Here is a 27,611-nt window from a genome sequence, read left to right as displayed (position 1 = left end):
CGCACCAACATAATGTGAAGCAATGCTATCCCCGAACTCAGAGCTGTTAATCTGACCATTCTCTCTCTCCCACAGAACCGCTGTCTGAGCCTTTGATCAATATTACCTATGTGGAGACCACCATTAAACTGACCTGTCAAGTATCTGCGGGGAAGGCGAGTTCCGTTGTGTGGAGGAAAGGTGTTGAAGTGATAAAAAATGGTCAACATTATCAGTTAGTGCAAAACAACAGCAAGTTGATTATTTCTGAACCCAGCAAATCAGACTACGGGACCTACACTTGCATTGTGGAAAACCCGGTCAGCAAGAAGAACCAATCATACACTCTTGCAATTTCCAGTGAGTCATGCCCATTAATCAATTCCATTCATCAATTAAAATCTACATTCCATTGATATGCTTGCACTCAGTCTCTCCAAAGATGTTAGTATGGGAATGACATTATATATTTTCAAGGAGTAGAAGTAGACTGGTCATGTATAATTCCCTGATGCACCTTCCCGGCACTTGTTGAGAGCAGACAGGTTGTCCACTATGGGAAATTAAACTTTGCATCCTGATATACTCATGGTGTCACTGAAAGGAAGCGTGCAGGTACAGCAAGCAGTTAGGAAGGTAAATGGGTAGCACAGTGGTCAGTACTTTTGCTTCACAGCTCCAGGGTCCCAGGTTCGATTCCCGGCTTAGGTCACTGTCTGTGCGGAGTCAGCACGTTCTCCCCGTTTCTGCGTGGGTTTCCTCCGGGTGCTCCGGTTTCCTCCCACAAGTCCCGAAAGACGTGCAGTTAGGTGAATTGGACATTCTGAATTCTCCCTCTTGTGTACCTGAACAGGTGGCGGAATGTGGCAACTAGGGGCTTTTCGCAGTAACTTCATTGCCGTGTTAATGTAAGCCTACTTGTGACACTAATAAAGATTATTATTAAAGATCATTATTATAAATGGAACGTAGGCCTTCATTGCAAGAGGACTTGAGTACAGGAACAAGGATGTCTTACCACAGCTGGGCAGGATCTTCGTGAGATGGCACCTGCAGTATTTGTGTGCAGTTTTGGACTCCTTATCCAAAAAAGGCTATTCTTGCCATAGATGCAATGGAACGAAGGTTCACCAGACTGATTCCTGGGATGGGCGGATTGTCATGTGAGGAGAGATTGGGTCGACTGGGCCTGGATTCACTAGAATTTAGAAGAATGAGAGGGGATCTAATTGAAATGTATAAGATTCTGACAGGGCTGAACAGACTGGATCAGGGGTGTTATTTCCTTTGGCTGGAGGGTCTAGAACAAGGGGTCACAGTCTCAGGATACAAGGTAGGCCATTTAGCACTGAGATGAGGAGAAATATCTTCACTTGGGGTGGTGAACCTCTGGAAAGCTGCAGAGGCCAAATCACTGAATATGTTTAAGAAGGTAATAGGTGAATTTCTGGGCTCTGAAGATATCAAGGGGTACAGGGAGAGCATGGTATTGAGATTGAGGATCAGCCATGATCATGTTGAATGGTGGAGCAGGCTTGAACGTCCAATTGGCCTACTATTTGCTGTTTCCATGTCATGGTACGCTGTTGGGGAAGAATAGAGAATACTTTCCACTCTACCTAAGTCCTTGGAAGTGGTGAGCATGCTTGGTGGGAAGTGTTCTATTTCTAACATGCAAGATCTTGATAACCACGCTTTTGAGGTCAAGAAGACCCTTTTTGCAATGTGTAAACAGATATCAAAGTGGCATGCATTTGAAATAAACTTTTTATTGCAGGCATTGTATCGCTGCATTATTACACAAAGATATTCTCCATCACTGCACTGATCGCTGCTGTTGCTGCCTTGATTTGTAAAATCATTTCGTTCCTGGCTGAGGTCAAAACAATAAGTAAGAAAAAAGTTTTCTTTATGTGCAAATTTAGAGCTGAAAGTTTTATGACATTAAAGTTCAGTAATAGAGACTCGGTGAAACATTTCAATGTGACACCTGTATCATTTTAAAGTCTGGTTCTTTGTATGGAGTGATTAATTTGAAAATGTGAGAATATTTGTTGCTCAAGTAATGTTGATATGAATTTGCTTATTGTTCCAGGTCTTCCGGTTCTTCAATATATTCTACAATTTTTGCAGTTTCTATTCCTTATCGGTGCGTTTGTGTTTTGGATAAGGGTTGAAGGTACTGTATGTGCCCTTGTTTCTTTGTTTCCAGTTGGTAATTGAATTTCTACAGTACAAGACTTATGACAAATTAAATACCAGTTTGATCCATCAGTTGGTGGAAAACTTGGATGAGTTCTGATTTGCATTCTCAAACTGTGAATTTAAGTTCAATAAATTTGCCAATTTCAGGGCTGGCACCAAAAAAAACCCCACATGCTGTATAAACGGACCAGTTTGCTAAAGTTGGGAATTTGCTCCGAGCTGCTCCCATTGATTCTTAAAACGTCATCACACTTACAAAGACGTTGGAATCAACTGGAATGAATATTGCCCATCTGCCCTCAGTCTTCTACCAACAGCAGTTCCTGCAAAATGTATGTGCCATTGATTGGTCTGGCTGCATCAAGTCTCTCTGGACCATTTCCCCCAAGCAGTATCACACCACTCTTGATATTTCGAAACCATCTTAGTACTTCTGCACACTTTGACAGCATGTTCATGTGCTCTTTTCTGCCCCCGTCATTAAATGATGTCTGCCGCTTCTTGTAATGCGACTGCATTTCTGTTCAAACTCTGGCTGAATAACTTGGGTTTCCAGGATGTTACATCTGTTAAATGTGGCAAAGCCATGGTGCCCCCATCTCATTGGGTCTTCATGACACCCAGAGTTTGCAAACTTAGTCCATATTAATGTGCAGCATACAGCTGTCCATCAATTTTGACAACCTCTTTCTCTCTCTCTCAGCAATTTGCTGAGGTCCTCAATGCTGGTCCCATGCTCAGGTATTCTTGTAACTGTGTTCCTCATTCCAACTGTGAGATGGATGAGCCCCATTTTACAGATAATCGGTACAAACTTTATTCTTCAAGATTCTTTTAACCAGTGTTATGGGCCAGGGTTTAGAGAACCCCAAAGTTTATCATGGAGTTCACCTGACCCACAACTTTTAATAGATTGTATAATATAGATTTAATAATATGGGGAGTACACGGCCCACTCTACAGATGTGGTAGAGCAGAAATGGAAAAGTATTTTTTAAAGCAAAACAATGTTTATTCTATGAACTCAAGTTAACCTTTTTAAAACATACAGTGAACATCTTAGCACAATTCAACAACCATTAATTCAAATACAACCCCCAAAGAATACAACACTAAGTAATCCTTTAAGCTTTCCTTTTAACATCCATAAGACTTAAAACACCTTTTACCAGAAGCATGTCAGAAAGTCACTACTGTTATTAGTTTTAAATCACCAGGATCGATTTACAGTCTTTAGATTACAGAGAGAGACTCTAATACACCTTCTGGCTGTGACTGCAGCTATCCAGCTCTGAAAACGAAACTAAAACACACCCTGCAGAAAACAGCCTAAAACGAAAGTAAAAAGCTGGCAGACAGCCCAGCTCCACCCACTATCTGACATCACTGCTGTAATAAACATCCATTTCTTAAAGGTACTCTCACTACAGATACTTATATATACACCCATTTATAAACACCCAGTTCTTAAAGGTACTCTCACAATCTCAGGATTGCTACTAGTGCCACAAGCTAGTCAGAGTAGGACTGTCAGGATAGAGAGGATGAATGCGTGGCTCGAGAGATGGTGCAAGAGGGAGGGATTCAAATTCCTGGGAAATTGGAACTGGTTCTCGGGGAGGTGGGACCAGTACAAACCGGACGGTCTGCACCTGGGCAGGACTGGAACCGATGTCCTAGGGGGGGTGTTTGCTGGAGCTGTTGGGGAGAGTTTAAACTAATGTGGCAGGGGGATGGGAACCGATGCAGGAAGTTGGAAGGTAGTAAAACAGGGACAGAAACAAAGGCAGTAAGGGGGAAAGTGTAAGGCAGAGAAGCCATAGTCAAAATCAAAAAGGGCGACAGCACAAGGTACAGTGACTGAGGGGAGCTCAGTGAATAGGATCAGGAATACTAAAAGGAATAAAACGGGAAGAGAAAAAATTAATGGTAAGCCACGCGGCAGGTTGTTACATGAAGATATGGGTTCAACGACAAGGAAAATTAGGAGAAAGGTTAAGAGGAAATATAACTTAGGAGAGGTTACTGATCGAGGTGTTAAGATTCAGAACAGAGGTAAAAAAGCCAACATATGTGTACTCTACCTGAATGCTCGTAGTATTTGGAATAAGGTAAATGAGTTGATGGCGCAAATCATCATGAATGACTATGATTTAGTGGCCATTACTGAAACATGGTTAAAGGATGGTCACGACTGGGAGTTAAATATCCGAGGGTATCAAACTATTCGGAAGGACAGAGTGGATGGTAAGGGAGGTGGTGTAGCTCTGTTATTTAAGGATGACATCTGGGCAACAGTAAGGGATGACATTGGTGCTATGGAGGATAAGGTTGAATCCATTTGGGTAGAAATCAGGAATAGTAAGGCGAAAAAGTCACTGATAGGAGTAGTCTATAGGCCACCAAATAGTAACATTATGGTGGGGCAGGCAATAAACAAAGAAATAACTGATGCATGTAGAAATGGTACAGCAGTTATAATGGGGGATTTTAATCTACATGTCGATTGGTTTAACCAGGTCGATTAAGGCAGCCTTGAGGAGGAGTTTATAGAATGTATCCGCGATAGTTTCCTAGAACAGTATGTAATGGAATCTATGAGGGAACAAGCGGTCCTAGATCTGGTCCTGTGTAATGAGACAGGATTGATTCAGGATCTCATAGTTAGGGATCCTCTCGAAAGGAGCGATCACAATATGGTGGAATTTAAAATACAGATGGAGGGTGAGTCGGTAAAATCAAGCACTAGTGTTTTGTGCTTAAACAAAGGAGATTACAATGGGAGAGAGAAGAACTAGCTAAGGTAGACTGGGAGCAAAGACTTTATGGTGAAACAGTTGAGGAACTGTGGAGAATCTTCCAAGTGATTTTTCACAGTGCTCAGCAAAGATTTATACCAACAAAAAGGAAGGACGGTAAAAAGAGGGAAAATCGACCGTGGATATCTAAGGAAATAAGGGAGAGTATCAAATTGAAGGAAAAAAACATACAAAGTAGCAAAGATGAGTGGGAGACTAGAGGACTGGGAAATCTTTAGGGGGCAAAGAAAGCTACTAAAAAAGCTATAAAGAAGAGTAAGATAGATTATGAGAGTAAACTTGCTCAGAATATAAAAACAGATCGTAAACGTTTCTACAAATATATAAAACAAAAAAGAGTGGCTAAGGTAAATATTGGTCCTTTAGAGGATGAGAAGGGAGATTTAATAATGGGAGATGAGGAAATGGTTGAGGAACTGAACAGGTTTTTTGGGTCGGTCTTCACACTGGAAGACACAAATAACATGCCAGTGACTGATGGAAATGAGGCGATGACAGGTGAGAACCTTGAGAGGATTGTTATCACCAAGGAGGTAGTGATGGGCAAGCTAATGGGGCTAAAGGTAGACAAGTCTCCTGGACCTGATGGAATGCATCCCAGAGTGCTTAAAGAGATGGCTAGGGAAATTGCAAATACACTAGTGATAATTTACCAAAATTCTCCAGACTCTGGGGTGGTCCCGGTGGATTGGAAATTAGCAATCGTGACACCACTGTTTAAAAAAGGAGGTAGGCAGAAAGCGGTTAATTATAGGCCAGTGAGCTTAACTTCGGTAGTAGGGAAGATGCTGGAATCTATCATCAAGGAAGAAATAGCGAGGCATCTGGACGGAAATTGTCCCATTGGGCAGACGCAGCATGGGTTCATAATGGGCAGGTCGTGCCTAACTAATTTAGTGGAATTTTTTGAGGACATTAACAGTGCGGTAGATAACGGGGAGCCAATGCATGTGGTATATCTGGATTTCCAGAAAGCCTTTGACAAGGTGCCACACAAAAGGGTGCTGCATAAGATAAAGATGCATGGCATTAAGGGGAAAGTAGTAGCATGGATAGAGAATTGGTTAATTAATAGAAAGCAAAGAGTGGGGATTAATGGGTGTTTCTCTGGTTGGCAATCAGTAGCTAGTGGTGTCCCTCAGGGATCAGTGTTGGGCCCACAACTGTTCACAATTTACATAGGTAATTTGGAGTTGGGGACCAAGGGCAATGTGTCCAAGTTTGCAGACGACACTAAGATAAGTGGTAAAACAAAAAGTGCAGAGGATACTGGAAGTCTGCAGGGGGATTTGGATAGACTAAGTGAATGGGCTAGGGTCTGGCAGATGGAATACAATGTTGACAAATGTGAGGTTATCCATTTTGGTAGGAATAACAGCAAAAGGGATTATTATTTAAATGATAAAATATTAAAACATGCTGCTGTGCAGAGAGACCTGGGAGTGCTAGTGCATGAGTCGCAAAAAGTTAGTTTACAGGTGCAACAAGTGATTAAGAAGGCAAATGGAATTTTGTCCTTCATTGCTAGAGGGATGGAGTTTAAGACTAGGGAGGTTATGCTGCAATTGTATAAGGTGTTAGTGAGGCCACACCTGGAGTATTGTGTTCAGTTTTGGTCTCCTTACTTGAGAAAGGACGTACTGGCACTGGAGGGTGTGTAGAGGAGATTCACTAGGTTAATCCCAGAGCTGAAGGGGTTGGATTACGAGGAGAGGTTGAGTAGACTGGGACTGTACTCGTTGGAATTTAGAAGGATGAGGGGGGATCTTATAGAAACATATAAGATTATGAAGGGAATAGATAGGATAGATGTGGGCAGGTTGTTTCCACTGGCGGGGGAAAGCAGAACTAGGGGGCATAGCCTCAAAATAAGGGGAATTAGATTTAGGACTGAGTTTAGGAGGAACTTCTTCACCCAAAGGGTTGTGAATCTATGGAATTCCTTGCCCAGTGAAGCAGTTGAGGCTCCTTCATTAAATGTTTTTAAGTTAAAGATAGATAGTTTTTTAAAGAATAAAGGGATTAAGGGTTATGGTGTTCGGGCCGGAAAGTGGAGCTGAGTCCACAAAAGATCAGCCATGATCTCATTGAATGGTGGAGCAGGCTCGAAAGCCAGATGGCCTACTCCTGCTCCTGGTTCTTATGTTCTTATGACACCTGGTCAAAAACACATCCATAAATCACCAACAAGGCCTACTGTCAACATGGCTTTCTTTTCTCTGATCTGAGGATCTAGTTGGCTAGTGTAAGGTCCCATGCATTACAAGCCTCGAGAATGAGAGAATAGGAACAGGTGCTTGCTTGTCTCTGGATTCATTAAAAAAAAAAAATATTTTATTCAAAATTTTTGGCCAACCATCACAGTACATTGTGTATCCTTTACACAGTAATATAACAATATAAATAACAATGGCCAGTTTTATAAACAAGAAATAAATAATATATAAACAAAAACAAAACTAAATGGCAACTGCCTTGTCCCAGATAAATATTCTCCAAAAATATGTTTTAACAGTCCAATATACAATTATCTATAACAACAACCTATACATATTATACTTATATATTAACATCCCTGAGAATCCCTCTGGTTCCTCCTCCCCCCCCCCTCCCCCCCCCCCCCCCTGGGCTGCTGCTGCTGTCTTCTTCTTTTCCATTCCCTCTATCTTTCTGTGAGGTATTCGACGAACGGTTGCCACCGCCTGGTGGACCCTTGAGCCGATCCCCTTAGGACAAACTTAATCCGTTCCAGCTTTATAAACCCTGCCATGTCATTTATCCAGGTCTCAACACCCGGGGGCTTGGCTTCCTTCCACATCAACAGTATCCTGCGCCGGGCTACTAGGGACACAAAGGCCAAAACATCAGCCTCTCTCGCCTCCTGCACTCCCGACTCTTCTGCAACCCCAAATATAGCCAACCCCCAGCTTGGTTCGACCTGGACCCCCACCACCTTCGAAAGCACCTTTGTCACCCCCACCCAAAACCCCTGTAGTGCCGGACATGACCAGAACATGTGGGTGTGATTCGCTGGGCTTTTCGAGCATCTCGCACACCTATCCTCTACTCCAAAAAATTTGCTAAGCCGTGTTCCAGTCATATGCGCCCTGTGTAACACCTTAAATTGTATCAGGCTTAGCCTGGCACACGAGGACGATGAGTTTACCCTACTTAGGGCATCAGCCCACCGCCCCTCCTCAATCTCCTCCCCCAGCTCTTCTTCCCATTTCCCTTTCAGCTCGTCTACCATAATCTCCCCCTCGGCTCTCATCTCCCTATGTATGTCTGACACCTTACCGTCCCCCACCCATGTCTTTGAGATCACTCTGTCCTGCACCTCCTGCGTCGGGAGCTGCGGGAATTCCCTCACCTGTTGCCTCGTAAAAGCCCTCAGTTGCATATACCGGAATGCGTTCCCTTGGGGCAACCCATATTTTTCGGTCAGCGCTCCCAGACTTGCAAAAGTCCCATCTATAAACAGATCTCTCAATTGTGTTACTCCTGCTCTTTGCCATGTTCCAAATCCCCCATCCATTCTCCCCGGAGCAAACCTATGATTATTTCTTATCGGGGACCACACCGAGGCTCCCGTCTTTCCCCTATGCCGTCTCCATTGCCCCCAAATTTTCAGAGTAGCCACCACCACCGGGCTTGTGGTGTATTTCTTCGGTGAGAACGGCAACGGCGCCGTCACCATGGCTTGTAGGCAAGTCCCCCTACAGGACGCCTTCTCCAATCTCTTCCACGCCGCTCCCTCCTCTTCTCCCATCCACTTACATACCATTGAGATGTTGGCGGCCCAGTAGTACGCCAGCCCCCCCCTATCCCTACTACGCTGCAAAAATCCCTTCCTCACTCTCGGGGTCTTCCCGACCCACACAAAACTCATGATACTCTTCTCAATCCTTTTGAAAAAAGCCTTCGTGATCACCACCGGGAGGCACTGAAACACAAAGAGGAATCTCGGGAGGACCACCATTTTAACCGCTTGTACCCTCCCTGCCAGTGACAGGGATACCATGTCCCATCTCTTGAAGTCCTCCTCCATCTGTTCCACCAACCGCGTTAAGTTTAACCTATGCAATGTACCCCAATTCTTGGCTATCTGGATCCCCAAGTAGCGAAAGTCCCTTGTTACCTTCCTCAGCGGTAAGTCCTCTATTTCTCTGCTCTGCTCCCCTGGATGCACCACAAACAGCTCACTTTTCCCCATGTTCAGCTTATATCCTGATAATTCTCCAAACTCCCCAAGTATCCACATTATCTCTGGCATCCCCTCCGCCGGGTCCGCCACATACACCAATAAATCGTCCGCGTAAAGAGATACCCGGTGTTCCTCTCCTCCCCTGAGTACTCCCCTCCACTTCCTGGAACCCCTCAATGCTATTGCCAGGGGCTCAATCGCCAGCGCAAACAATAATGGGGACAGAGGACATCCCTGCCTCGTCCCTCTATGGAGCTGAAAATACGCAGACCCCCATCCATTCGTGACCACGCTCGCCATCGGGGCCCTATACAGCAGCTGTACCCATCTAATATACTCATCTCCAAAGCCAAATCTCCTCAACACCTCCCACAGATAATCCCACTCCACTCTATCAAATGCTTTCTCGGCATCCATCGCCACCACTATCTCCGCTTCCCCCTCTGGTGGGGGCATCATCATTACCCCTAGCAGCCTCCGTATATTCGTATTCAGCTGTCTCCCCTTCACAAACCCAGTTTGGTCCTCATGGACTACCCCCGGGACACAATCCTCTATCCTCATTGCCATTACCTTGGCCAGAATCTCAGCGTCTACATTTAGGAGGGAAATAGGTCTATAGGACCCGCATTGCAGCGGGTCTTTTTCCTTCTTTAGGAGAAGCGATATCGTTGCCTCCGACATAGTCGGGGGCAGCTGTCCCCTTTCCTTCGCCTCATTAAAGGTTCTCAGCAGTATCGGGGCAAGCAAGTCCACATATTTCCTATAAAATTCGACTGGAAATCCATCCGGTCCCGGAGCCTTCCCCGCCTGCATACTCCTAATTCCTTTCACTACTTCCTCTATCTCGATCTGTGCTCCCAGTCCAACCCTCTCCTGCTCCTCCACCTTAGGAAATTCCAGCCGGTCCAGGAAGCACATCATTCTCTCCTTCCCATCCGGGGGCCGAGCTTTATAGAATGCCTTGAACACTCCATTCACTCTCTCCGCTCCCCGCTCTATCTCTCCTTCCTCATCCCTCACTCCCCCTATTTCCCTCGCTGCTCCCCTTTTCCTCAATTGATGGGCCAGCAACCTGCTCGCCTTCTCCCCATACTCATACTGTACACCCTGTGCCTTCCTCCACTGTGCTTCTGCAGCACCCGTTGTCAGCAAGTCAAATTCTACGTGTAACCTTTGCCTTTCCCTGTACAGTCCCTCCTCCGGTGCCTCCGCATATTGCCTGTCCACCCTCAGAAGTTCTTGCAGCAACCGCTCACTTTCCCTACTCTCCTGCTTTCCTTTATGTGCCCTTATTGATATCAGCTCCCCTCTAACCACTGCCTTCAGCGCCTCCCAGACAACTCCCACCTGGACCTCCCCGTTATCATTGAGTTCCAAGTATTTTTCAATGCACCCCCTCACCCTTAGACACACCCCTTCATCTGCCATTAGTCCCATGTCCATTCTCCAGGGTGGACGCCCTTCTGTTTCCTCCCCTATCTCCAAGTCTACCCAATGTGGAGCGTGATCCGAAATGGCTATAGTCGTATACTCCATCCCCCTCACCTTCGGGATCAACGCCCTTCCCAAAACAAAAAAGTCTATTCGCGAATAAACTTTGTGGACATAGGAGAAAAATGAAAACTCCTTACTCCTAGGTCTGCTAAATCTCCACGGGTCTACTCCTCCCATCTGCTCCATAAAATCTTTAAGCACCTTGGCTGCAGCCGGCCTCCTTCCAGTCCTGGATCTCGACCTGTCCAGCCCTGGCTCCAGCACCGTATTAAAATCTCCCCCCATTACCAACTTTCCCACCTCTAGGTCCGGGATGCGTCCTAGCATGCGCCTCATAAAATTGGCATCATCCCAGTTCGGGGCATATACGTTTACCAAGACCACCGCCTCCCCCTGTAATTTGCCACTCACCATCACGTATCTGCCCCCGCTATCCGCCACTATGGTCTTTGCCTCAAACATAACCCGCTTCCCCACTAGTATAGCCACCCCCCTGTTTTTCGCATCTAGCCCCGAATGAAACACCTGCCCCACCCATCCTTTGCGTAGTCTAACCTGGTCTATAAGTTTCAAGTGCATCTCTTGTAACATAACCACGTCTGCCTTAAGTTTCTTAAGGTGTGCGAGTGCTCGTGCCCTCTTTATCGGCCCGTTCAGCCCTCTCACATTCCACGTGATCAACCGGGTTGGGGGGCTTTTTACCCCCCCCCCTTGTTGATTAGCCATCCCCTTTTTCCAGCTCCTCACCCGGTTCCCACGCAGCTGTGTCCCCCCCCAGGCAGTGCCCTCCCGCCTACCCCACCCCATTCCGGCTCCCCCCTCTCCCCAGCAGCAGCAATCCAGTAACTCCCCCCTCCCACCCCCCCCCGCTAGATCCCCCACTAGCGTAGTTACACCCCCCATGTTGCTCCCAGAAGTCAGCAAACTCTGGCCGACCTCGGCTACCCCCCCGTGACCTCGGCTCGCACCGTGCGACGCCCCCTCCTTCCTGCTTCCCTATTCCCGCCATGATTATCATAGTGTGGGAACAAAGCCCGCGCTTCCCTTTTGGCCCCGCCCCCCATGGCCAACGCCCCATCTCCTCCACCTCCCTTCCTCCCTCCACCACCACCTGTGGAAGAGAGAAAAGTTACCGCATCGCAGGGTTAATAACATAAAACTCATCCTTCCCCCCTTTTTCTCCCCTCTTCGCCCCCCATACTCGCCCCACCACTTTGTTTCAAACGTTCTTTTTTAATAACCCGCTTATTCCAGTTTTTCTTCCACAATAAAAGTCCACGCCTCATCCGCCGTCTCAAAGAAGTGGTGCCTCCCTTGATATGTGACCCACAGTCTTGCCAGTTGCAGCATTCCAAATTTTATCTTCTTTTTGTGAAGCACCGCCTTGGCCCGATTAAAGCTCGCCCTCCTTCTCGCCACCTCCGCACTCCAGTCTTGATATACGCGGATACGTGTTCTCCCACCTACTGCTCCGAGTTTTCTTTGCCCATCTAAGGACCATCTCTTTGTCCTTAAAACGGAGGAATCTCACCACTATGGCTCTAGGAATTTCTCCTGCTCTCGGCCATCACTCGATATGCTCCCTCCACCTCCAGCGGACCCGCCGGGGCCTCCGCTCCCATTAACGAGTGCAGCATCGTGCTCACATATGCCCCGACGTCCGCTCCCTCCGCACCTTCAGGAAGGCCAAGAATCCTTAAATTATTCCTCCTCGTGTTATTCTCCAGCACCTCCAGTGTTTCCACACATCGTTTATGGTGTGCCTCGTGCATCTCCGTCTTCACCACCAGGCCCTGTATATCGTCCTCGTTCTCGGCAGCCTTTGCCTTCACGACCCGAAGCTCCCGCTCCTGGGTCTTTTGCTCATCCTTTTGCCCTTCGATCGCCTGTAATATCGGGGCCAACAGCTCCTTCTTCATTTCCTTTTTAAGTTCTTCCACGCAACATTTCAAAAACTCTTGTTGTTCAGGGCCCCATATTAAACTGCCACCTTCCGACGCCATCTTGGTTCTTGCTTGCCTTCCTTGCCGCTGCTCCAAAGGATCCACTGCAATCTGGCCACTTCCCTCTCCTTTTTCCATCCGTTTCCAGGGGGGATTCACTTCTGGTTTACCGCACAGTGCTTCTAGCCGTTAAAATTGCCGTTGGGGCTCTTATTAAGAGCCCAAAAGTCCGTTCCACCGGGAGCTGCCGAAACGTGCGACTTAGCTGGTCATCGCCGCACCCGGAAGTCTGTCTCTGGATTCATAATCTAGAAGGTTCGACTAAGACATGAGTTTGAATCCCAATATGACAACTAGAATTTAAATTCAATAAATTAAGAATAAAAAAACTTGTCTCGATAATGGTGGCAATGAAACTATCAATTGTTGCAAACAGCTGGTTCACTAATGTCCTTCAGTCAATGAAGTGCACGCTCCTTGGCCAGTCTGCTCCAGATGAGACTTCAGGCCCAAACAAAGTTGTTTAAATTCCCTTCTAAAACTTCCCAGCAAGCCATTCAGTTGTCAAGAAGGTGACACACCACAATCTTCTCGTGGGAAATTAAGGATGGAACATAAAAAAGTTTCAGTGCAGAAAGAAATCCCTTAGCCCATTGTGTCTGCACCAGCGAGAAAAGAGGACAAAGAAACGGGCTGCTCACTTTAATCCCATTTTCCAGCACCTGGTCCATAGCCTTGCAGGTTCCAGCACTTCAGATGCAGATCCAAGTACCTCTGAAATGAGTTGAGGGTTTCAGCTTCAACCAACAAATTAGGCCGTGAATTCCAGGTGCCCAGCACCCTCTGGGTGAAAGCGTTTTCCCTCCTGAGCTCTCTGCTAATCACCTGTGTGGCATCAATGTTGCCCATTGCTTGTCAACCCAAGGCTAGATGTTATCCCGGTTCAGTAACAGCTATTTTATATGGCATCTTTAACACAGCAAGGTGCCGGTGGAAAGGTCGCACAGTGGTTAGCTCTGTTGCTTCACAGCGCCAGGGTCCCAGGTTTGATTCCTGGCTTGGGCCACTGTCTGTGCGGAGTCTGCACATTATCCCCGTGTCTGCGTGGGTTTCCTCCGGGTGCCCCGCAAGTCCCGAAAGACGTGCTTGTTAGGTGAATTGGACATTCTGAATTCTCCCTCTGTGTACCCGAACAGGCGCCGGAATGTGGCGACTAGGGGCTTTTCACAGTAACTTCATTGCAGTGTTAATGGAAGCCTACTTGTGGCAATGAAGATTATTATTATTATTACCTGGTCTGTTGACTGGTCAAGGATGACCTGTCCCTCTTTATCGAGAAGGAAGCTGAACAAGATTATTCTGAACTGCATGAACTGATCCCATACTGCCATTGGCCGGTATCGGCACACTCCTGCATTGACAGAATATCTGAAACTGACATGGAGGACAGAACATTTTGTGCGCATTTCAGAAGTCTCAATGACTGATAGTGCCATACATGCATTCAGCCAGTAGATGGCAGCTTTGTCTTCTAATTCAATCATGGCTGATATTTTTCTCATCCCCATACTCCTGCCTTTTCCCATATAATCCCTGATCCCCTTATTAATCAAGAACCTATCTATCTCTGTCTTAAAGACACTCAGTAATTTGGCCTCCACAGTCTTCTGCGGCAAAGAGTTCCACAGATTCACCACCCTCTGGCTGAAGAAATTCCTCCTCATCTCTGTTTTAAAGGATCGTCTCTTTAGTCTGACATTGTGTCCTCTGCTTCTAGGTTTTCCTACAAGTGGAAGCGTCCTCTCCACGTCCACCCTATTCAGGCCTCGCAATATCCTGTAAGTTTCAATAAGATTACCCCCTCATCCTTCTAAACTCCAATGCGTACAGACCCAGAGTCCTCAACCGTTCCTCACACGACAAGCTCTTCATTCCAGGGATCGTTCTTTGAACTTCCTCTGGACCCTTTCCGAGGCCAGCACATCCTTCCTTAGATACAGGACCCAAAACTGCTCACAATACTCCAAATGGGGAGTATTGTGATGAGAGCTTTATACAGCCTCAGAGGTACATCCCTGCTCTTGTATTCTAGCCCTCTCGACATAAAGCTAACATTGCCTTTACCTTCCTAACTGCCGACTGAAGCTGCACGTTAAGCTTAAGAGAATCTTGAAAAAGGACACCCAAGTCCCTTTGTGCTACTGATTTCTTAAGCATTTCACCATTGAAAAATAGTCTATGTCTCCATTCCTCCTTCCAAAGTGCATAACCTCACACTTTTCCACATTGTATTCCATCTGCACTTCTTTACCCACTTTCCTAACCTGTCCAAATCCTTCTGCAGCCCCCCTGCTCCCTCTACAGATCTTTGTATCATCTGCACTCTTTGTATCATCTGCAAATTTAGTAACATTGCCTTCAGTTCCCTCTTCTAGATCGTTACTGTATATTGTAAAAAGTTGTGGTCCCAGCACCGACCCCTGAGGCACACCACTAGTCACCGGCTGCCATCCTGAAAAAGACCCCTTTATCCCCTCTCTCTGCCTTCTGCCAGTCAGCCAATCCTCTATCCATGCCAGGATCTTACCCTTAACACCATGGGCTCTTAACTTATTTAACAGTCTCCGATGCGGCACCTTGTCAAAAGCCTTCTGGAAATCTAAATAAATCACGTCCACTGGTTCGCCTTTGTCAAACTTCCTTGTTACCTCGTCAAAGAATTCTAACAGATTTGTCAGACATAACCTCCCCTTGACGAAGCCGTGCTGACTCAGTCCTATTTTATCATGCACTTCCAAGTACCCCGCAATCTCATCATAATGGACTCTAAAATCTTATCAATGACCAAAGTCAGGCTAATCGGCCTATAATTTCCTGTCTTCTGCCTCCCTTCCTTCTTAAACAGCGGTGCTACATTAGCCACTTTCCAGACCTCTGGGACCCTCCCTGCCTCCAGTGATTCCTGAAAGCGTCCACAATCTCCTCAGCTATCTGTTTTAGAACCCTGGGGTGTAGTCCAACCGGTCCAGATGATTTATCCACCTTCAGATTTTTCAGTTTCGCCAGGACCTTCTCCTTAGTGATGGCCACAGCACTCACCTCTGCCCCCTGATTCTCCTGGAGATCTGGCATCCCACTGGTGTCTTCCACTGTGAAGACTGATGCAAAGTAACTATTCAATTCCTCTGCCATTTTTTTGTTTCTTATTATTACTTCTCCAGCCTCGTGTTCAGTGGTCCAGTGTCTATTTGTGCCTCTCTCTTACCTTTTATAGATTTGAAAAAAAACTCTTCCTAACGTCTTTTATATTACTAGCTAGCTTACATTCATATTTCTTCTTCTCTCCCCTTATTGCATTTATAGTTGTCCTCTGCTCGCTTTTAAAGGCTTCCCAATCCTCTGGCTTCCCACTAAGCCTGGCTTCCCATGGAGCCTGGCTTCCCACTAATCAACGCCACTTTTTATGCTTTTTCTTTTGCTTTATGCTGTCCTTGACTTCCCTCATCAGCCATGGATGCCTTGTCCTCCCCTTAGTATGTTTCCTCCTCCTGGGGATGAATTTCTGCTGTGCCTCCCGAATAACCCCAAAAAGCTCCTGCCATTGCTGTTCCGCTGCCTTCCCTGCTCGGCTCCTTTTGATCAACTCTGGCCAGCTCCTCCCTCATGTCTTTGTAGTTACCCATATTTACTTGAATTCTTATTAAATTGTATATTTATGATCCCAGACTTTGTCCATAAGTGGGAAACATTCATTGCATCTACTCTATCGAAGAACCCCAGCCTTTCCTCACAGCTTAAACCTTTCAGTTCTGTTATAATTCTTACCAATTAATTTTGTACGTTCACAGCCTTTCTGTCATTTTTTTTTAATGAGGTGACCAGCACTCCAAGCATGGTCGACCCAAAATTTAATACATGTTCAAAATAACGTCTCAGCATTTCAACTGTATTCCTCTTCTAATGGCCCTCAGCACACTTTATTTTAAAGGCCTTCTTTTTTTAATAAATTTAGAGTATCCAATTCATTTTTTTACAATTAAGGGGCAATTCAGCGTGGCCAATTGACCTAGCCTGCACATCTTTGGGTTGTGGGGGCGAAACCCACACAAACACTGGGAGAATGTGCAAACCCCACACGAACAGTGACCCAGAGCCGGGATCGAACCTGGGACCTCGGCGCCGTGAGGCAGCAGTGCTAACCCACTGCGCCACCATGCTGCCCTAAAGGCCTTATTAATCAGTGTCGTGAGTTTGAGTGATTTTTATATTTGTACCCCTGGCTTCCTTTGCTGCTCTGTCCCATTTAACTTCTATTTTCCAAACAGTATGTGACCTTCTTATGCTTCCTACCAAATCTGAGCAACTTTCCAACCATTCTGTTACTTGTTCCCTGACTCCACAGGCTTTTACATGGACCATGAGCCTTTTCAAAGGCATTTTAAAAATAAAAATATGTCATCAAAATATATCAAGTATATTGGCCAGGATTCTCTGTTGCGATTCTACCCGGGTCCTGCTGCTAACGAGGGTGGAGAATTTGGTGCTCAGCCAAATCTCCCATTCACTCCAGCGATACAAGAGAATCTATTGGAAAAGACACAGTGGTCGATGAAATAGCAGTGACTTTTACTTTCCAATCCATGAATGTATCTAATTCTGTTCCTTTTTTGCTTTTTCAACAGGAACTTCTGAAGTAACCGTGTTCACGTTGGTGTTTTTGTGTTTCCTGATAATGGTACTCTTATTTTCGATTTGCCGTATGAAGGCCTGTGACACAAAAAAGTTAAATGAGATTGCCAAGCGTAAGTTCAGATGCAGATTATATATTCAGATCACACTATCAAAAGCCTTATGGTTAAGGTGTGGGGTGGGGAATTGATGAGGTTAGTTTTAAAATGGAAGGGGATGAGGGGGAGAAATTGGTGAGTTTGGTGTACTTAAAGGCTAGGTTGGCCAACCACAAAGGTTGGGCAGCACGGTAGCATTGTGGATGGCACAATTGCTTCACAGCTCCAGGGTCCCAGGTTCGATTCCGGCTTGGGTCACTGTCTGTGCGGAGTCTGCACATCCTCCCCAAGTGTGCGTGGGTTTGCTCCGGTTTCTTCCCACAATCCAAAGATGTGCAAGCTAGGTGGATTGGCCACGATAAATTGCCCTTGGTGCCCAAAATTGCCCTTAGTGTTGGGTGGGGTTACTGGGTTATGGGGATAGAGTGGAGGTGTGGACCTTGGGTCGGGTGCTCTTTCCAAGAGCCGGTGCAGACTCGATGGGCCGAATGGCCTCCTTCTGCACTGTAAATTCTATGAAAGGAACAAACAAAAGCTTTATTGAAAAGATGTTTACTGTACAGGCTGTTCGGATAGACTGCTCATTTCCCCGCGCTGATGATGTCATCAGTATGTCACATGATCGGACTCTGAAAGTGACCTTGTTCCAACGTGGAATAAACATGAATATACAACACTTTCCTCCCCCTTTACATTTGAGGTTCCTGTAATGAAACACAATATAACGTTTGCAATCAAAATTTACAATGGGCGGGATTCTCCCTTCCCGCAGCCGGCCAATGGGGTTTCCTATTGTTGGGAAACCCCCGGGTGTGGGTGCACTACCGGTGAATTCCACAGAGAACCCTGCAGAATATGTACAACAGAATAAACTCAACAGTCAATAAGTTAGACATTTCAGAGGATGTCAACGTCTGTGTGGTTGTCGGTGAACCTCCGGCTTCTTACTTTTCATGTTGACTGTAACGTCTGGTGTTTTTGGTTTAGTTTGGACGTCGTCTTTAGTTGCTCAACTGGAGTCGATGTAGTGTTCGGAGACGAAGGGTGGGATTCTCTGATCCTGAGGCTAAGTGTTGACGCCGTCACGTTTCTCAACGCCGTCAACATGCCCTCAGGAGCAGCGATTCTGACCCATTTAGGGGCCCAGCACGGCACTGGAGCGACCCAGTTAAGGACACTTCGGGTGGGATTCTCTCGATGCACGCCGCTCCAGCTGCCGATCCCAGCGTCAGATGGGTAGCGCGGGTCTGCGCATGCGCAGTGGGGCCGGGGCCAATGCACGCATGCGCAGTGGGGCCGGGGCCAATGCACGCATGGGCAGTGGGACCGGGGCCAATGCACGCATGGGCAGTGGGACCGGCACCAATGCATGCATGCGCAGTGGGACCGGGGCCAATGCACGCATGCGCAGTGGGACCGGCGGCAATGCACGCATGGGCAGTGGGACCGGCACCAATGCACGCATGCGCAGTGGGACCGGGGCCAATGCACGCATGCGCAGTGGGACCGGGGCCAATGCACGCATGGGCAGTGGGACCGGCACCAATGCACGCATGCGCAGTGGGACCGGCGGCAATGCACGCATGCGCAGTGGGACCGGCGGCAATGCTCACATGGGCAGTGGGACCGGGGCCAATGCACGCATGGGCAGTGGGACCGGCACCAATGCACGCATGCGCAGTGGGACCGGGGCCAATGCACGCATGCGCAGTGGGACCGGCGGCAATGCACGCATGGGCAGTGGGACCGGCACCAATGCACGCATGCGCAGTGGGACCGGGGCCAATGCACGCATGCGCAGTGGGACCGGGGCCAATGCACGCATGGGCAGTGGGACCGGCACCAATGCACGCATGGGCAGTGGGACCGGCACCAATGCACGCATGCGCAGTGGGACCGGCGGCAATGCACGCATGGGCAGTGGGACCGGCACCAATGCACGCATGCGCAGTGGGACCGGGGCCAATGCACGCATGCGCAGTGGGACCGGCGGCAATGCACTCATGGGCAGTGGGACCGGCACCAATGCACGCATGCGCAGTGGGACCGGGGCCAATGCACGCATGCGCAGTGGGACCGGGGCCAATGCACGCATGGGCAGTGGGACCGGCACCAATGCACGCATGCACAGTGGGACTGGGGCCAATGCACGCATGCGCAGTGGGACCGGCGGCAATGCACGCATGCGCAGTGGGACCGGCGGCAATGCACGCATGCGCAGTGGGACCGGCGGCAATGCACACATGCGCAGTGGGACCGGCGGCAACGCGTGCATGCGCAGTGGGACCGGCGGCAATGCACACATGCGCAGTGGGACCGGCGGCAACGCGTGCATGCGCAGTGGGACCGGCGGCAATGCACGCATGCGCAGTGGGACCGGGGCCAATGCACGCATGGGCAGTGGATCCCTTCTCCGCACCAGCCCAACGCAACATGGCGTAGGGCTACAGGGGCCGGCATGGAACAAAAGAGTCCCCCAGCTCCTTCACAGCGGAGGCCCCCCCCCCCCCCCCCCAGGGTTGGACCCCCCTCCCTTTCCCCCTCCACCAGACCGCCCCCAGATGCATGCACACCAGCGGCCGTGCACAAAATCCGAGTCCCACCGGGTAAGAGCACACGTGGACGGCGCCGGTGGGACTCGGATTTTGTGCACGGCCGCTCGGCCCATCCCGGGCGGAGAATCAGCGGGGGAGCCGTGTAGAGCGGCCTCCGACCGGCGCCGCGATGACGCCGCTTCTCCGCTCTCCGGAGAATCGGCGGACCGGCTTTCGAGCGTCATTGCGTGAGTCGCGCCCGTCCCGGTGATTCTTCGGCCCGGCTTGGGCTGAGAGAGTCCCGCCCGAAGTGTCCTTAACTGGGGTACTGTCTCCCACCATAATTTCTGGTGTTGTCACGTTCCCAGGAATGTCTAGGTCTTCACTTGGCGCAGTTTATTGCAGACTCTCGATTGACTTTGCCTCTGGCACACTAGTTCAAGTTGCTAAAAGTTGATCAACGTGTCGAATGTGTTGTATTCCTGTATGTCACCCGGATTTGGTTCCGTCGTTCAGACAATGATCCTTATTCACAAGTTACCTTCAATGAATGCCTCATTGCCAGAGCAAACCCTTCAGCCAGCCTATTTTTGGTAGGATGATCAGGGGTGGATAAGATGTGTTGGATTCTATTCTCTTTTACCTAATTGGTGAATTCTTGCAAAATGAACTGTGACCCATTGTCAATAACGAATTGTTCAGGGGAACCAAAGAATGGAAAAATCTCAGCCTTTCTGTTGCTCTCACAGAGGGCGTAATCTTCACAATGGTGACTTCGGCCACTTCAAGTGCGCATCTACCACAATGAGAAATATTCGTCTGTCGAATGGCCTGGCATAATCTACACGAACTCTGCCATGGTCCTTCTGGCAATTCCTCTGGGAGGCAATGTTTTGAACCTTTGCACAAGCCGAACACATGCCTGCCTTCTACTCAATTTTGCTATCGAGCCCTGGCCCCACCCCCCAAAAAAAGTTTCTGGCTATTGCCTTCACCTTTACTATCCCACAATGACCTTCATGAAGTTAGTTTAGGCCATGTTCCCTTAACAATGATTCCCCAGAGGAGACAACTAACCTATACGGTTAGTTCAAGTCTGTGGGTAACACATGGCTTCAACTCTGGGTTTGGTCCCGTGGTCTGGCCACAGAGTAGTATGTCCATCATGTCTACACTGGCTCTCCAAACAAGCACAATGACTTGGCACCATTCCCCGTACCCCTGCACATTGTTTCTATTCAAATATTCATTTAACGCCCCGTTGAACGCCTCGATTGAACCGGCATCCACCACACTTCCACACAGCGCATTCCAGACCTGAACCACTCGTTCTGCGAAAAAGATTTTTCTCACCTCGCGTCGGCGCCTTTTGGCGAATCACTTTAAATCTGTGCCCTCGAATCCTTTATCCTTCTGCGAGTGCATAAATCACTTTTTATTACTTCACGATCTGAGTGAACAGGAACAAACTGGGGGCAAGGGCTGACAGGAATAACACGAAAATTTTCAAGCTATTTCCTATTGTTGTAAATTTAAATGGAGTTATCTCGAGGTGCTGGGAGCCGGGACTGCAGGAGATTGGAACTCTCCGGAGCATGGTTTGTGAATGTTATGGGTGTATTATTGATTTTCTTCTATACAAGTTGAACGAGACTGAAAATGCTCTGCACTGTAAATTGTATAAAAACACTTGCATTCTCATTGTACGTTTCAGGATCTCAAGCAGTTCACTGCCAACGAATTAATGTTTGAAAGGTTAGTTGTAATGTGGGAAGCAACAGCTAGCTTGGGCACAATAATGTCCCACAAACACCAATAAGATAAACAACCAGGTAATTTTGTTTGATGTTTGAAGGAAGAATGTTGGCCAGGACCCCAGGAGCTCTCTTGGATCTTCTTTCAAAATAGTGCTGTGGGATCCTTTGTATCGAGCTGATGGAGAGTAAGGGATCTCAGTTTAAAATGTAATTCGAAGCACAGCACTACTGACAGCGTCACTCTCCTTCACTACCTCACTGAAGTGCTAGACTAGATTATGTGTTCAAGTCTTTGTAATGGGTTTTATCCCACAGGCTTCTGACTCTGCAGAAGTAGTGTCAGCGGAACCATGGGTGACACACATGCGCACACATTCACGCATACGAACACATGGATCGGACAATTTGACCCCCTCACTCCTGCTCCCCAACTCCATGAGAGAAATCTGGATAGCAGAAAGGAATACAAGCAGGAAGATAATTGGACAAATGTTTCTGTTCCTGGGGCTATTCGACCACCTGGTGTAGTGATATCATGGTTGTGTTGTAATTCACCGACTGACCACTAGGAGTCTCAATAGTATATAAGTGAATGTTAGAGTCAGGTGACCCCAGACTGACCAGGGAGCTATGACAGAGGTTGCTTGTGCAAGTTCATACTATTATTCATCTGTTGTTTTGTATATATTTGACCCACAGTTAATATTAATAAATCATTTATAGCTTTAGCTACAATATAAATCAGGCCATCCACCAAGAAGTTTACACCTGGGATCAGCAAATACAGGACAATCAGATAGAAAGGCGCATGCATGTATAATCGAGGCTACTTGATTTTCTATTTGTTGATTTTAAATAGAGGGTATAGATGTCAGACTGCTAAAGATCTGCCGTCATCCTCTTCCAATTGCCCTGCATTCACTGTAGCCAGGTGTCCCAATAATCCCAAGGAAAATCAACCCTGTGCTTTTCTTGACCAGTTACATTTTCCAAAGTGCAGCAGATGGATCAGGATGTGTCTTTGGTACGTGTGCACTCTGTGATTCTGTTTTTATTTGTTGCCAGCTTGCCGTCTGATCCCAGTGGCTGCAGGAGCTCCAGTGAGCGGAATCATTGTGATATGTCTGTCAAGCCGCTTGATTACAGAAATTGTGAAACAGGCTGGTGAGTGTTCAATGATAAAACTTTGGCCAACAAACTAATTCCACAAGTCACATCCTGTCATGAACAGTCTGACCAGGAGAGCTAATTATGTAGTCATTTTTGCTAATGTTTTCATCGCAATGTATTGACTTATTGATATTAACGGTGCAGAAGACCATTTGCTCCTTGCTCGACCAATCCAAATCTTATCCCACTGCCTGTGCTCTCCTCATTGCCCTGTATTGCCTTCGCTTTCAAATATCTATTCACTTTTTGCTGGAAAGACGCAATGGTTCTCATCTCAATGATTGCCTGCAGTAAAGTTGGTTCGGTGAGATTGTGTCAGTTAGGATTATATTTGCTGGAGTTCAAAAGAAATGTATAAAATTCCAACAGGACGAGACGGGCAGGATGCAGGAAGAATGTGTTCCCAATGGCGGGGGAGCATAGAATCAGGGGTCACAGTCTGACAATACGGCGTAGACCATTTAGGACTAAGATGAGGAGAAATCTCTTCACCTGCAGAGTGGATTTTGTTACCACAGAAAGAAGTTGAGGCCAAAATATTGTACGTTTTTAAGAAGGAGTTAAATATAGCACTTGGCTTCAAAAGGATCAAAGGATATGGGGGGGAAGGTGGGAACAGGCTATATGATCATAATGAATGGTGGAGCAGGCTCAAAGGGCCGAATTATCGACTCCTGCTTCTATTTTCTATTTTATACTTCAAAACCTCTCATGCAAAGAAATCACTCCTGAAATAGCCCTTTACTCGTGATTACTTTAGATTCAAAATGTATTTGGGCAGTGGGATCTGGGTGCCTTTGTTCGCGAATTGCAGAAAGTTGGTATGCAGGTACAGCATGTAATAATAGAATGTTAGCGTTTATTGCAAAAGGACTGGAGTAGAAAAGTAGAGAAATGTTGTTGCAATTGCATAGGGTGTTGGTCAGACCACATCTGCTGGAGTATTGTGTCCACTTTTGGTCTCCTTGTTTGTGGTGGCATTGGACGCAGTTCAGAGGAGGTTCACCAGATTGATTCCAGGGATGAAAGAGTGGACATGTGACGAGAGATTTGCAGTGTGGCTTATACTCACTAGAAGAATGAGGGGAGGGGGGGGGGGGAGGGTCTGATTGAGGTACATAAAGGGATTGATAAAGTAAACTTCCTCAAATGTTCCTCTTTGTGGGACAATCTGGAACGAGATGTCACAGATATAAGTTGAGAGGCGGTAGATTTAAAACTGAGATGAGGAGGAACTACTTCTCGCAGAGGGCAGTTAATTTGTGGAACTTACTGCCCCATAGTGCGCTGGAGTCTGAATCATTCAATGGTTTCAAGAAGGAGATATATATGTATATTTTTTCCCAATTAAGGGGCAATTTAGCCTGGTCAATCCACCTACCCTGCACATCTTTGGGTTGGGGGTGGGGGGAGGGGTTGAGGACCAAGCAGGCATGGGGAGATTGTGCAAACTTCATACGGACAGTGACCCGGGTCCAGGATCAAACCTGGGTCCTCGGCGCCGTAAGGCAGTAGTGCTAACTACAGCACCACCGTATATTGCTGCTAAAAAATGGGTCAAAGGGATATTGTGACCAGGTAGGGTGGATTTGAGACCAGGAAGATGATCTAATTGAATGGCTGAGCAGGCTCGAAGGGCTGAATTGCCTACGTCTGCTCCTAATTCCTGTTTCTATGTTCTTTTGTGACACTTTTAAAGCGATGACCCAATTTACTGAGCAGAATCAATCCATTCGGCCCAAGCAGTCTATGCTGGTGTTTAGCCTTGACTCAAGTCTCTTCCTCATCTAAGTCTTATTAGTGTGGCAGCAGGGTGGCTCAGTGGTTAGCACTGCTGCCTCACGACGCCGAGGTCCCAGGTTCAAGCCTGGCTCTGGGTCACTATCCGTGTGGAGTTTGCACATTCTCCCCGTGTCTGCGTGGGTTTCGCCCCCACAACCCAAAGATGTGCAGGGTAGGTGGATTGGCCACGCTAAATTGCCCCTTAATTGGAAAAAAATGAATTGGATCCTAAATTTATTTTAAAAAATCTATGTCTGATTGGCAATACCCTCTGTTACCTTCTCCCTCTTATGTTGAACTAACATTGCTTAAAATGTATCCATACTTCAACAGCAGCATACAGTAGTATGTCCTACATTCTTCCCATTCTGTAGGTAATGAAGATGCTTTTGAGTTCCTTGTTTGATTTTTTTGGTGACTATCTCATATTGATGGCTTATAGTTTAATATTTCCCTCAAGAAGAAGCACTTATTTTGGTGTCTACACTATCAAAATCGATCATTTTCAATATATTTTTAGTTAACCTGTCAACAATTCCTTCTCAAGGGAAAAGAGATCAACATTAGTGACTTTCCGAATGAAATTCCGACGGGATTACATAGAACATACAGAGCAGAAGGAGGCCATACGGCCCATCGAGTCTGCACCGACCCACTTAAGCCCTCACTTCCACCCTATCCCCATAACCCAATAACCCCTCCTAACCTTTTTGGTCACTTAAGGGCAATTTATCATGGCCAATCCACCTAACCTGCACGTCTTTGGACTGTGGGAGGAAACCGGATCACCCGGAGGAAACCCACGCAGATACAGGGAGAGCGTGCAGGCTCCGCACAGATGGTGACCCAGCGGGGAATCGAACCTGGGACCCTGGCACTGTGAAGCCACAGTGCTGTCCACTTGTGCTGCCTGGGGTTTGAGGTTTCAGCTGCTGCACTTCAGATTATTGGATAATTTGGGTTTGGTGAAAGCAGGACGTTGAGAGTAGCAAGACCAGAGAACAGATGCCTCATTCTGAGAGCTGCTGTCCATCACAGGATAAGAGAAGAGATATGGGCCAGGATTTTTTGCACCCCCACCCTGCCCCTAACCCCCAGGAGATTTTGAGGGGGAGGGAGCATGGATTGCATGGACGGGATTCCCTTTGGACCCACCCCGACCCGGTAGCGATTTTAGGATGGGGTGGGCAGGGTCTTGGCCAGGAAGCCTAACTTTGTCCCAATTAAGGTCTTTAAGTGGCCACTTCAGGGTTGTTTGCCACTCAGCCTCATATTTAGGCTGGCTTGCGGCTATCAATTCAGTGCAGGAGAAATATAAAAGTAAAGATTGCTGGATGTCGGGGGGTGGGGGGGGGGGGGGAGCGTTTCACCTCCCTCAGAAGCTTCCTTCTGACTGGGAATGCCCTCCCCATAAAGCCCAGCAACCACTGGACCTCCCCCACTGCCCTAGCTCCTGAGACCCCATTTGCCTCCCTTGCAACTCCCCCAACCTCTCTGCCCTGTGACCCCTGCCACCTGCCTTGCCGTCGCGTACCTACAGATTGCTGCAGTGCCACTTCCAGCCACTGCACTGCTGTGCCAATCTGGTTGGCCTGCAACTCTCCAAGGTGGGGCTTCCTCTTGAGTGAGGGGCAGAAGTCCCGCCTTGTGCCGCTTACTGCTCATTGAGCACAACGTGGCATCAGGGCAGCTGAAGTCAGCGGGGACGTGTTCCCCACTGACTCTCCAGATGAAAATCCAAGCCATGGAATGCTGTTGATTGTGAGCCTTTAAGGTAAAGGTAACGTCGCCACAGTCCCAGATGACCATAGGCTGCTTTCCCCCTTGAGGGGGAGAGCTGACTGGTGGTGATTTAACCTGAGGATCACCGCAGCTCAGGCAAGGGGCAGGGTTGAGAAGGCGGGGCCTTCACAAATAACCTCAGCCAGTACCGGAATTGAACCCACGCTGTTGGCTGCACTCTGCATCACAAAGCAGCTGTCCAGCCAACTGAGCTAAATAATAAGGACATGGGGAGTCCACACTGAGTGCAATAAAGAACTTGGATTTATTTGCAACATGACATATACACTGTGCGGCCAATCTCTACTGGGTTGCTGTTCTGGTTGGTGGCCTTGTTGGCCAACCTTTTATACAACGGTTAACAGAGATCCCCTGCCCCTAGCAGAGGGGTTTGTTCTTCGCAAGAACTATGGGGAAGATAATCATTTCCACCCCGTAGGTCCTGTGCGGGATATTACATTCCTCCCGTCAAATTCCAAAGACCCCCTTGACGACCAATGAGGTTCGAGAAGGAGGAGCAGGTGAAGGACGTCAAACTCTCTTTGGTTCTGATAAATCACCGTGTACCTGTTTCGCCCGGTCAGTTAGCGTATACCTTGCTGGTGAACGTCGCCTGCGGCAGGAATGTCATGGTGGACGATCGGCGGGAGGCAGGAATCGGCTTCCAAGACCTCGGATGTCTGTGCCTCCAGTTCAGAGTCAGAAGGTACAATGTTGGGCGTGTCGGCATCGAGAGAGACTATAGGACGTACAGCAGGCTGTCCAGCAATGGAACTGAGGGATCCAGGACGGGTTTCTTTCAATGCGCTTCACGAGGGAGCAACCTCTGTCAGCAAATGTGATCCAAATGCCGTCTCATCAGTTGCTACCAGACCCGAACTTGGTAAGAGACTGGTCGACGGGCGACAATCCCAGCGAGCACCAACGTTGAAGTTACGAATGAACACCACATCATCAGGTGCGAAGTGTCGAAGAGGTCAGTGTCGAACCGAGCGGCAACGCCCTTGGTTACGGCGTACCTTTGGGCCAATGTCTGGGAGAATCAAACTGAGTCGGGTTAGAAGCCTACGACCCATGAACAGCTCAGTGAGGGCCAGCTCAGTTACTGCGTGCGGCATGGTCCTGCATGAGACTAAAACTCTTGCCAGCCTG

The 27,611-nt window shown here is 47.7% G+C and overlaps 1 protein-coding gene across 4 annotated transcripts in view; it reads left to right on the top strand.

The window, feature by feature from the left end:
* LOC140390330 (uncharacterized) overlaps positions 1–27,611 on the top strand; it is a 48,753-nt gene that overhangs the window by 13,086 nt on the left and 8,056 nt on the right. For all 4 annotated transcript variants that reach the window (XM_072475399.1, XM_072475397.1, XM_072475396.1 and 1 more), the window contains exons 3-7: positions 76–339; positions 1,757–1,870; positions 2,075–2,158; positions 17,330–17,449; positions 22,791–22,889. In XM_072475399.1, the coding sequence (XP_072331500.1) occupies positions 76–339; positions 1,757–1,870; positions 2,075–2,158; positions 17,330–17,449; positions 22,791–22,889 (681 nt within the window). The remainder of the gene's footprint in view (positions 1–75; positions 340–1,756; positions 1,871–2,074; positions 2,159–17,329; positions 17,450–22,790; positions 22,890–27,611) is intronic.

Source organism: Scyliorhinus torazame, chromosome 14, assembly GCF_047496885.1.
Source record: "Scyliorhinus torazame isolate Kashiwa2021f chromosome 14, sScyTor2.1, whole genome shotgun sequence".
NCBI classification, from domain to species: Eukaryota; Metazoa; Chordata; class Chondrichthyes; order Carcharhiniformes; family Scyliorhinidae; genus Scyliorhinus; species Scyliorhinus torazame.
Note: the sequence above shows the minus strand (reverse complement) of the source record. Positions and strands in the feature narration are given on the sequence as shown.